This window comes from Rhincodon typus, chromosome 6 (genome assembly GCF_021869965.1).
Source record: "Rhincodon typus isolate 14 chromosome 6, sRhiTyp1.1, whole genome shotgun sequence".
Classification (NCBI taxonomy): domain Eukaryota; kingdom Metazoa; phylum Chordata; class Chondrichthyes; order Orectolobiformes; family Rhincodontidae; genus Rhincodon; species Rhincodon typus.
In genome coordinates this window covers 32,911,749-32,923,676 of record NC_063337.1, presented here as the reverse complement: position 1 = coordinate 32,923,676, position 11,928 = coordinate 32,911,749, and the positions used below count along the sequence as shown (strand labels likewise).

The window sequence follows — 11,928 nt, the reverse complement described above, 5'->3', positions numbered from 1 at the left end:
AGACTGAATATGTAGTCACTTAGTTTAAGTGAAATTAGGAAAGGGCAACAAGTGCTGATCTTGCCAGTGATGCATTTGTTTAAAAAAAGACTAAAGGAGAAAAAAGATCTGTTTTGTTTCTGAGGCTTTTTAAAATCTTATTTCCATTTGGTCTTTCCTATCAGTTATTGCCTGCATATTTTAAAGAAAAAGCCAAGGCATGAAGTTTAAGATTTTTTTTGAGAACTACAGTGAGCTGCAAGTTTATTTCTTTATGTAGATTGTATTGGTTGCTTTGTCTACAGCACTTGTATTTGCTTATGACTTCCATGCTGGAGCAGAGACAATGATGACCAAACACTTCAACGATCCCAGTGCTGATGCCTATTTCACTAAACGAAAATGGGGTAAGCAAAAATAAATTTTAATTCACACATTTCCAGGTCTGTTCAGCAATTGCTTAAAATCTTAAAATCTGCAATAGAATGTATACTTATATAATCCCTTAAAGGTGGCGGAATATCTAAAGAACCTCACAGGAACATTATAAAACAAATTCTGATACCAAGATGATATTTAGGATCAATGCTCAAAGTACATAGGGTGGTGGGCAAATTCACCCTCAAAATCTCCAAGTTGCCCAAACAAATTATGGTGACAAGTGAGAAAAAAGTCACCCCCCACAAGATGAATGAAAGCAAAGAGCAAGGATTTGCTGCCCAGTCGAAAGGCAGATTTTCCCCTGTGCATGCCGCTGAGTAAGCAATAGCAGTCAACAAGGCTCGAGGGCTAGTGGTGGCAGAGTGAGGCCATCAGACTGCAAGGTGAGGACATGGTTTGACCTGGGCCCAGGTAAGTGACACTGACTTAGCTGGGAAATAGCTGGAGGGCAAATTATGCTGCAGTAGGAAAGTTACAGGAATTGCCTGTTGGGGGAGCAAGAGAAGCTGCCTAGTTTCAGGATTGGAGAAAGAGAGAGGGGCCTTATTTTTGGGTATTAGGTGTCGGGGTGGGGTATAAAGTGTAAACTACCTAGTGGGGTGGGAGACAGAGCAACTGCCTTACTTTTGGTCAGGGTTTGCTGCAGAAAGACTGGAAAGTATCTGAAAGGCAATAGAGGGTCTGATAAGAGGAGAAAATGTTTTTACACTCATAACAAAAAAAGTACTCAGCTAGCTGGGAACAGAAAAGCCAAGGGAATGCATTCCTTCCAAATGTGAAGTCTCTACACTAAAGCTGCAGGAGATCAGGAACTATTATATGGGGGAAAATTCTAGTGGGTACAGTAGTATTGAATGTGTATCAGTTGTATTATTTAATATTGAACAATTTATTTAATGAAGGTTTGTATTTGTGGTACTATATAACAGTGTCTTAAGTACAATTAACTACTTGAGATATAGTGACTGTGTTAATGACAAACCTACATCTGTGCAGAAAGCCTGTTTGTATTGATGGCTTTTTGTGTATAGAAGTGTACGTCTTTTTGTTTTTGAATCATTTGTTGCTAGCTTATGTTCATTATCTTTTGTTTATTTAATTTCTGAGACATGGCAGTATTTAATATTTTGGTTTTGTGTTATGGATTTACCTTTAATGGAGTGGTGATGATTGTTGGGGCTGTTGATGAATTATTCTAGTTCTGTTTCTTTGAATGTTCAAACTCGCCACATGTCAACGTTAATGCTAAGTGACTGCATCACCTAATGAAAGAGATCGTGAGACTGAAAAGGATCCCTGAAAACCAAAAGGCTTCCCCTGAAAATAGAAAAGTAACCCTCAGGAAATCTTAAGTCGAGCTCTTGGAGAAGGGAGAAATTATTTTGAGCCTTGAATTATCCAAATCGTGTTCAAACATTCAACTTGTAAGAGGATCATAAAGGAGGAATGTAAGGTAGAGAGTTGGAGATGGATAGGGATGATATCCTAAGCTTTGGCAGAAGCAGCTGAAAACACATCACCAGTTTTAGAGCTACTAAAATTGGGGGTGCACAGGAGGCCAGAATTAAAACATTCTGCCAATCTTAGATGGATGTGAAGCTGGAGGAGATTACAGAAATGGGAGGGCAAACCCATGGAACAACTTGAAAACGGGAATGAAAATGTTATAGTCAAGATGCTTTACTGGGAGCCAGTGTTGGTTAGCAAGCAAAGGAGTTTTAGGAGAATGTGAATCCCTACAAATTAAGGGTTCAGGATGGCATCCTGTTTACAGGAAGTGGAATATGGGAGACCAGCCAAGTATTCATTGGAATAGTTACATCGAGAAGGCGTAACAAAGATAGAAATTAGGATTTCAGCAGCTGAAGAAGTCAAGGGCAAAGTTGGGTAATGTTACAGAGGTGGAAGTAGGTAATCTTACTAATAACATGAGTATGATTTCAGAAGCTTATTTTAAGATCAAATGTGACACTGGGTTTGTGAACAGACTGGAATAAACTCTCACTGTTGATGGGAGAGAGATGGAATTGGCAGCTAGAAATGAACTTTAAAACTGGCAATAAAATAATTTATCAATTGTCGAGGAGTTGAGAGAAATGATGGTGAGATAGAGATGTATGTCATTGGCATGCATTTCTCACAGGAAATTGGATTGTCAGCAGTTTCATGGGGATACAATTAAGAGACCAGGAGATGGACCCCATGAACAAGTTGAGCTCAGAAGGGTATGAGTGGTCATAGAAAAAAGACTAGAGAAAAAGTATAAGTTCAGGACTAGGGCAGCAGGGGAAATTTGAAGGAACTTCAAGGTAGGTTCGTGGAAAGGAGACGTACAGCAGAGAAACACGGTTGGATTGTCTTCGTCTTGAGTAGTGAAATGCTCTTGCAGTACATACTGTCAAAAAAAAGTGTACCTGAAGAACATATCAAGAGAAACATTGCAAAGTGATGGTGAGTTACATTGGTTTATCAGGCAAACTGTAGTAGCACCTCATCCTAACCTGTGGCTAAGCTTTCTGGATTTAGGTGAGTTGTGTTTATTTGTAGAGAATGGGAGGGATAAAATGCGTGTTCCACAACAGCCAAATGCAAGCTAATTTGGATTTTCATGGTTTTAATTTGGAAGTTCTCAAGTTCATTAATTCATTTCAGCATTGACCCCAAAAAAAACATTTTTATGAAGAAAAATGTTTTGCCAATGCTTCAATATCCCTATTTAGAAACTCCAGTTCGTGGAGATGTGTGCAGTTGTATAGAGTTATGTGTATTTTTAAGCAAGCTAAAAAGCAAGCTTTTAAGAATGATTGTAGCAGTGTCATGAGTCTCGGCAAGTTATTTTACTAAGAAAGTTCTAACGTTTGTGGTAGTGTCACTGCTTACCATTGCAGAAAGAAATGTGGGTGAGCTACAAGGAAATAGAAATAAAACTGCAAGGTAAATTTAGTTCCGTGTCACCCGTTAATCTAATTTATAAGAATTGTTAAGTTGACAGTTGAGAATTGGGACTGGTGGTTAAGTGGTTTAGTCACATGGTCCTTGGGTCAGACGCTGTGGGCAGTAAATGTATCTTTATCGTACCAAGCCATCTGCTGTCCTTGTCCATGAATTTCATTTGTCAGGGATGTGGTAGCAAGTTTTCTCCTAGTTTTACAGAGTATCAATACATTTGCTTCAGCTTAAGCTAGTTCTCATTTAGAACACCTGCACAAAGCTAACATTGTGACTGTCTTCACCACCATCTGAAAAGGAAATGCAATAAACACATTAGTATAGATTGCCCTTCTGCAAGTAATGCTTTTTACTTGAAAATTATGATACCTCACCATTAATAATGTGCATCTCTTGTTCATCATTGTAGGTTCCTGTTTGCAGTTGGAGCAGTATAATGATTTATGTTTCAGCTGAATATGTGCACCAAAAGCCTAATTATTTATGTGGGAGTTTATATGTTGTATTGGCCTTTTTGAGTTAATCCAGAAGTTTGGCTTTTTTTTAAATTCTTTCATGTGATGTGGGTAGGTATTATTAGCTACATATTCCAAATTGCCTTTGCCTTTGTCTTTGGGGAAAAAAAGGGTTAGCAGTTTACTTGATGCAGGTAAACCCACAGTACTATTAGGAAGGGAGTTCCCGGATATTGATCCTGTGACAGTGAACGAAAAGGAATATCGTTCCAATACAGGATGCTGTGCAATTCAGAGGGGACCTTGCAGTTGATGGTGTTCCCATTCATCTGCTACCCTGTCTTTCTAAGTCATTGCAAGTGTGTGTTTGGAAGGTGCTGTCAAAGGAGACTTGGTGAGTTGCTGCAGTGCATCTGGTATATGATGTACAATCTGCTATTGTGCGTCATTGGTGGAATGAATGTTTAAGGTATTGAATGGGGTGGCAAGTCAAGTGTGCTGCTTTGTCTGGATGAAATCAAGTTACTGGAGTTGCTCCACTTGTGTGTATTCTGTCACATTGCTGCCTTGATCTTTGTAGATAGTGCACCAGCTTTAGAGTGTCAAGAGTTGATTTTTTGCTTCAGTTGCCAGCTTTAAATTATTGTTGCAGCTACAGTATTTTTATGGCTGGTCCAGTTCAGTTTCTGGTCAATGGTAACCCACAAGAATTTTGTAATAGCAAAATCAGTGTGGTGGCACGGTGGCACAGTGGTTAGCACTGCTGCCTCACAGCGCCAGGGACCTGGGTTCGATTCCAGCCTCGGGCAACTGTCTGTGTGGAGTTTGCACGTTCTCCGTGTTTGCGTGGGTTTCCTCTGGGTGCTCCGGTTGCCTCCCACAGTCCAAAGATGTGTAGGTTCGGTGGATTGGTCATGCTAAATTGCCTGTAGTGTTCAGGGAGGTGTAGATTAGGTGGGTTTTGAGGTTGGTTGGCTCACCAAGCTGGTTTGTTGTTCCGCAGACGTTTTGTTACCGTGCTTGGTAGCCTCCTCAGTGCAGCTTCTGATGAAGCGTCGGTGTGTTTTCCCGCCTGGTTTTTAAACTCTAGTCCGTTGCAATGGATTGCCTCACTTCTGGGTTTCCTCTGTAGTGGAATGTATATGGGGTCGAGTTCGATGTGTTTATTAATAGCATGCTTCATGGAGTGCCACACTTCCAGGAATTCTCGTGCTTGTTTCTGCCTAGCCTGTCCCAGGATGTTGGTGTTTTCCCAGTCGAAGTCGTGGTTCTCCTTGTCCATGTGGATTGAGATGAGTGAGTATTGGTCATGTCTTTTTGTAGCCAGTTGGTGTTCATGTACTCTTGTTGTTAGTTTCCTTGCTGTTTGTCTGATGTAGTGTTTCTCGCAGTCTCTGCAGGGGATCTTGTAGATGACGTTGGTCCTGTACATGGCAGGGAGTGGGTCTTTGGTTTGGGTAAGCACTTGTCGTAGGGTTGATCTACAAGATCCCCTGCAGAGACTGCGAGAAACACTACATGGGACAAACAGCAAGGAAACTAACAACAAGAGTACATGAACACCAACTGGCTACAAAAAGACACGACCAATACTCACTCATCTCAATCCACATGGACAAGGAGAACCATGACTTCGACTGGGACAGCACCAACATCCTGGGACAGGCAGAGACAAGCACGAGAATTCCTGGAAACATGGCACCCCACGAAGCATGCTATTAATAAACACATTAAACTCGACCCCATATACATTCCACTACGGAGGAAACCCGGAAGTAAGGCAATCCATAGCAACGGACCCCAGAGTTTAAAAACCAGGCGGGAAGACACACCGACGCTTCATCAGAGGCTGCACTGAGGGTGTTACCAAGCACGGTAACGAAACGTCTGCGGAACAACAAACCAGCTTGGTGAGCCAACCAACCTCAACACCCACAACTGGAGCTATAGATCTACTCCAAAACATTAGGTGGGTTATAGGGGGATGGGTCTGGGTGGGATGCTCTGAGGTTCAGTGTGGACTTGTTGGGCCGAAGGGCCTGTTTCCACACTGTAGGGATTCTATGATTCTATAATTAATGCCATTGAATATCTGGGTTAGGTAGTTAGACTATTCCTTATTGGAGGTGAACATTACCTGGCATTTTTGGGGTAGCATAATTGTTACCTGCTACTTAATCAGGACAAATTTGAATGTTGCAGCATTTTGTGAACTGCTTTTAGTGTTGGAGGTCACAGAAACCACTTGGCCCATTATGTGTGTGCTGGTTCTCAGATGAGCAGCTCACTTTACTCCGTTTTCCTTCCTTGCCCCCATAATCCTGCATATTGTCTCTTCTCAAATAACTGTCTCATTACTCTTAGAATGTGTTGCTTGAACCTGCTTCCACCACAATCTCTGACGGAGCATTCTAAACCCTATTCACTAGCTGTGTGAAAAGGATTTTCCTCCTACTGTTTTACTACTTTTAATAATTAAATCCATATCCTCTCTTCCTCAATCCTTTTCCAAGTGGAAATATTTTCTCCCTATTAGCTCTATCCAGACCCCTCACGATTTTGAATGAATTGGATCTCCTCTCAGCCTCCCCTTTTCTAAGGGAAACAGACCCAGCTTTTTCAATTGGTCCTCGTAACTGAAATGTGTCATTCCTGGAACCATTCTTATTAACCACCTACACTGTCTCCAATGCCTTCATGTCCTGCATAAAGTGCAGTGCCCAAAGCTGGATTCAAAACTCTGAATGAGGCCAAACTAGCCACTTGCACAAGTTTAATATATCTTCCTTAATGTACTTTATGTCCCTGTTTAAAAAATCTAGGATACTGAATGCTTTGTTGACTGTTCTCTCAACCTGCCCTGTCATCTTTAATGACTTATACTCATTTACATCCATGTCCCGCTCTCCTGCATCCCTTCTAGAGTTGTACCCATTATACTATGTCCCTATGCTCTTTCTAATAAAATGTATTGCCACACACTTCTTCTTTTAACTTCATCTGCCACTATCTGTTACTCCACCAATTATTCTATTTTCTTTTGGAGTCTTACACTATCCTCCTCTCAATTTTTAATGCTTTGAAGTTGCATGTTGTGTTGAATGTTAAGCAGTCGTCAATGAACATCCCTAATCCCGATTTTAGGAAGGCATTAGTCAAGCATCTCTTCATTAGGAAGATTCAAAGCGTAATAGTTGCGTAAATGAATGCAACTAATGAGTAACGGTTACCTCAAAAATGAGGTACTTAATGATGGATCATGATGGAAGTTTATTTATATTTTCGCTGCTTGTAGGTGTCACTGGCTAGGCTAGCATTTTTTGCACTTCTCTAAATGCATTAAAAGGTGGTGGTGAGCTGCCTTCTTGAATCCACAGTGCTGTTAGGAAGGGAGCTCCGTGGTTTTGACCCAGTGACAATGAAGGTGGAGTAATATGCAGCAAACTTCGTGTTAACTGGCTCCTCATGTACTGGCATTCTCGATAAACAGGCAAAAATTCTATACCTCAAGTATTGCAAAGTTTACCGTGTTATTCTGTCCACTTATAGTTTTTAAGATATTTACCTCAATGTAAATATACTTGTTCAATTGAATGGCCACATGAAATATCACCAGTTGCTTCAATTGTGAGTCAATTTCTCCTCAAATACTGCGATACCCGAGTAGTCAGTTAAGGGTGCAAGTGAGAAGGCTCTCGACCGGTAAGTTTTATTTAAGGCAAAGTTGCATTATTACTTAAGTGATTTATACTGTAAATAAAGTATAACAGTGAAGCGTATACTCCTTGCATTACATTTCTATTACTTGGAGTGTGCTTCTATATTGATTATATGGGCCTCTTGATTATCTGGAATATTTGATCAATCAGCACACTCCTGGTCCCATGGGTATCGGATAATAAAAGGTTCACTGGAACTCCAAGACAGGATGTCGGGGTGGCAAAGAGGGAAACCAGCAGGTAGTGTTGTTTTCATGCATTCCTGCCCTCCTCCATCTGCTTGCAGTTATGTAGTATTTTTCATAGCTTAGGACATTGAAAGAATAATGAATACAAGTAAATGGGCATTTACTTTCTAGAAATATAGAGACATGTGGGACATATTGTGCTCTTAACTTCCTTCATGAATGTAAAAGTCTATTTTGTTCCTTATTAATTGACAATCGTCTGGATTTAACACTGTGGGAAAATCTCTACTGCAGCTATTTATCCAAAAGTTCAAGATTCTTTGAAGACTCAGTATCCTTCAGATCACTGCATGAAAATCCTGACTAAAATTCTGTCGCTAGTTTCTCACGTGAATGACGTCTTCCTGTTTTTTTTTCATTTTGCCCCTGCTATTTAATAGCTAAAATATCAACAGGAACTCTTGTTTATGCTAGGCCAACATGATGGACCTCTCCCTCGCCAACATGCAGGATTACTGCCAGAATCTCTTATTTGGGCATACATTGTCCAACTGAGCTCAGCATTGCGTACCATTCATACAGCAGGACTGGCCTGTCGTGTCATGGATCCAACCAAGATTCTTATAACTGGTAAAACCAGGTAAAACTCTGCAATGCGAGACCTTATTCTAGAACCGTTTTTTGTTTAAAATTTGGATATTTTTGCTATTGTTCAGATCTTCTTAAATAATTTCTTCATTAACCAACAAATATTGATATGAGATAACAAGATGTAGAGCTGGATGAATATTGATATGCTTCTTTTTATTTATTGACTTGCAAATCATTATTTGTATTATTTGTATACATTTCTTAATAAATGTGAGAAAATAAATCAAGTAGTAATGTTTTGTAGAATTCCTTCAACTTCTTGTAAGTTTAAATTGAATTTTTAAAATTTAATTGAAATTCAAAATTGTGAGCGACTTCACAAGATGTCAAATTCTGTTTGCCTATTATTTAGTTTTGCACCAATTTTAAGACAGGCATTTTCAGACAGTATCATTATTAAACTTAGAAAAGTCACCGTAATAGAAACCTTAGGGACCTTCACTCATTTGAACTCCATAATGCATACTTGTGTATAAGCATTTAGTACTGGATCTTTCCCCTCATTCTCTATAAAGACTGTCTTGACTTCATTTAGTAATTTTTGTTTTAGATTGTGTTGTACACATTGATTCATTTTTCTTCCTATTTTCTTTAGACTTTTGCATGTTATGTATTGGAACTATATATCAAATTTTCCCCCACACCATGTCAGTGACTTGATTGACTATACTTCATTCTTCAATAGGTTCGTTATTTAAATCAACAAAATGTTAGCGCTCATGGTGTTCTGTTTTTCAACAATTTTTTTGTTTGAATGCAGTTTACAAACAGAAGGAAATTAAGTATTATAAGAAATAAGGAACATATTGAGTTCAAAGATAAGTCTGAAACTGAAAAGTTGCATAATGAAAATGTTTCTGAATTCACTTTGTTTTTGCAAGGTTACGTGTCAATTGTGTTGGAATTTTTGATGTCTTAACATTTGACAGTAGTCAAAATAATCCACTGGGAATGATGCCTCAGTATCAGGTGAGTACTTTTTTTAAAATTTGAATCCAAGCATTATTTATTATTTATTGCCAATTTTGCTTCATTCTAGTTCAGCCGTTATCTATGACAGTATAATTTCCCAACTGAAACAAATGTTTTGAAAATTGTTCCCTGAACTCCATTTTGTAATATTCTGAATGCCTACAGAATATAATCTCAGTAAAATGAAAGTTTAACCATAGCTAATGTAAAATCAAACTTTACACAATTCACTAGAGTTGGCTCTACCGTAGCAAATTTTACAGTACCTGTTTTGTATGCCAAAAATATCACCTTCAAAATCATACTGGATAAGATCTGGCTCCTATTCTGCATTCCTAATCACTAATGTTCTTCAGGGAAGGAAATCTGCCATCCTCACCTGGTCTGATTTACATGTGACTCCAGACCCACATTAATATACTTGACTCTCAATTACCCTCTGGGGCAATGATTGCAAGGACATCAGAGTTTTAATTTTTGTCCCTAAGATCAAGCCAATCGATACATCCTTTTCCTTTTCATCTCCGACCTCTCCACAATCACCTGACCATTATTGTTTCAAAATGTTGGCACTTCAGTTTTTCTGACTAATTTCCTCTTCTTTGCAACCTTTGAACTGGTCTCTTTGATGATGCTGAGTTCTTGTTTCCAGACCCCTTACCCACACAACTAACCATTGAACTAATGTTCCTGACTTTCATTTTAGCTCAGAAATGATTGCATCTTGCTACTTCAAATCTGCAGCAGTACTCTGTTACTTCAACTGTCTTCTTCTGTAGCCGCTGTCATATTTGTAACCTTCATTCACCCCTGCCCCTTGGTTCCTTGATTTACGAATTGTTTCCCAACACTTCCATTTCACCAGAAACTCACTATATAAATCGCCACAGTAGACTCTGTCCCTGACACAACACTGATAATATGGCATTGACTGGGGTACACCCACTTCTCCACCCCAACCCCCACTTAATCACTTTTGTTTCTAAGGCAGTTAATACTCAATTTGCAATGTCTTCACTTCTGTTTTGTTGTTTGTTTGCATACAATGACTCTTTCTTGCTTCCATTCCTCTTGTATGAAGTCATTGTATTTCCATATCAATCCCCACGCCTCCACCACGTCACGATTGAAGTACTAGAGCCACTTTGTGACATCATTCTTAAATTTGGTGTTAACTATTCATCTCTGCCTTAAGACCCACTATTCCAGTGCTCGATTTGCTGCTTTCCTGGAGTTCTAATCTATTTAAAAGCAGCTGTTGCACTTAGTATCACTCATCTATTAGTTATGTTTGCTCCAGCATATACTGTCTTTCTCCAAAGCTTTATTTTACTGTCCTTCTACAGTTTCCTCATCATCATAGATAACAATGTGTAGAGCTGGATGAACACCGCAGGCCAAGCAGCATCAGGAGCAGGAAAGCTGACGTTTCGGGTCGAGACCCTTCTTTGGGGAAAAAAAAATGTTTTTTTCTGAAAAAGAGTCTCTACCTGAAACATCAGCTTTCCTGCTCCTCTGCTGCTTGGCCTGCTGTGTTCATCCAGCTCTACACCTTGTTATCTCAGATTCTCCAGCGTCGGCAGTTCCTACTATCTCTTTCCTCATCATCATCTTTGTTTTGCTCCCTTGACCTTTCAATTTCTGACACTCTGCATATTTTATACTGTCAATGGTAGATGTTATGGCTACCTAGACCCTCCTCTCTCAGATTCTCCACTGGTACTGCTATGCCTTTTTCACATTTTATAAAAATGATGTTTCTCCCCAACCTCCATGTTTCTGTTCCTCTTCCTGCTTTATTGTAAAGTCTGTTAGGTTTTTTGGTAATGACGCCTATTCTATTTTAATAAAAATGCAAGACACCGCTAGAGATGTTCCTATAAACATTAGATTGTAGGACCTTTTTGTGAACCTTATTAGTTAGCTGGAAAGGTTGTCTGATTACCTTTGGAAATTTTAGAATTTTATAGGATTTGAAACCTAGAAACACAGCTGTGAGGCCAGATTTCTACTTTATTGGGGGATGGGATTCTGAAAGTAGTTCAGAGTGGCAAAGAAGCCAAGGTGGAATTAAAAGTTAACATGTGAATAAGTGAATCTGGAAGGCAGAGGAAGCATAGGCTAGGAAAGAAAAAATGAGTTTAGCAAAACTAAATAGAATACATTTTAATGCAAGAAGCCTGAAGAATAAGATAGGTGAGCTAAAAGTACAAGAGTAATTTATCACAGATGTGACTGAGACTTGGCTGAAAGATGGACAGGATTGACAGTTCAGTATTCCTAGTTGTAGTGTGTGCACACCAAGACACGGGATAAAAGGGGTGGGGATGGAGCTGTGCTTGGGTTGCAATGTTGATCAAGGAATCGAATATAGAAATGAAGAAGGTGATATCATGGAAGGATCATTAATGAGTCCATTTGGATAGAAGAGAAAAGCAGAACAGTGCCAAACACGCTGTTGGTTGTGTACAATAAGCTCCCAAACATTCTGGGAAAGATAGAGGATCAGATATGTTGTCATATTTCAGAGACATGTAAGAGTAGAGTAATAAGGCAGTAAAGGAATTTAACAAC

General features: G+C 39.3%; 1 protein-coding gene across 1 annotated transcript in view; it reads left to right on the top strand.

The window, feature by feature from the left end:
* Positions 1–11,928, top strand: part of LOC109913681 (poly(A) specific ribonuclease subunit PAN3) — a 59,291-nt gene that overhangs the window by 17,589 nt on the left and 29,774 nt on the right. The window contains exons 5-7 of the mRNA XM_048597928.1: positions 285–386; positions 8,206–8,371; positions 9,264–9,351. Of these exons, the coding sequence (XP_048453885.1) occupies positions 285–386; positions 8,206–8,371; positions 9,264–9,351 (356 nt within the window). The remainder of the gene's footprint in view (positions 1–284; positions 387–8,205; positions 8,372–9,263; positions 9,352–11,928) is intronic.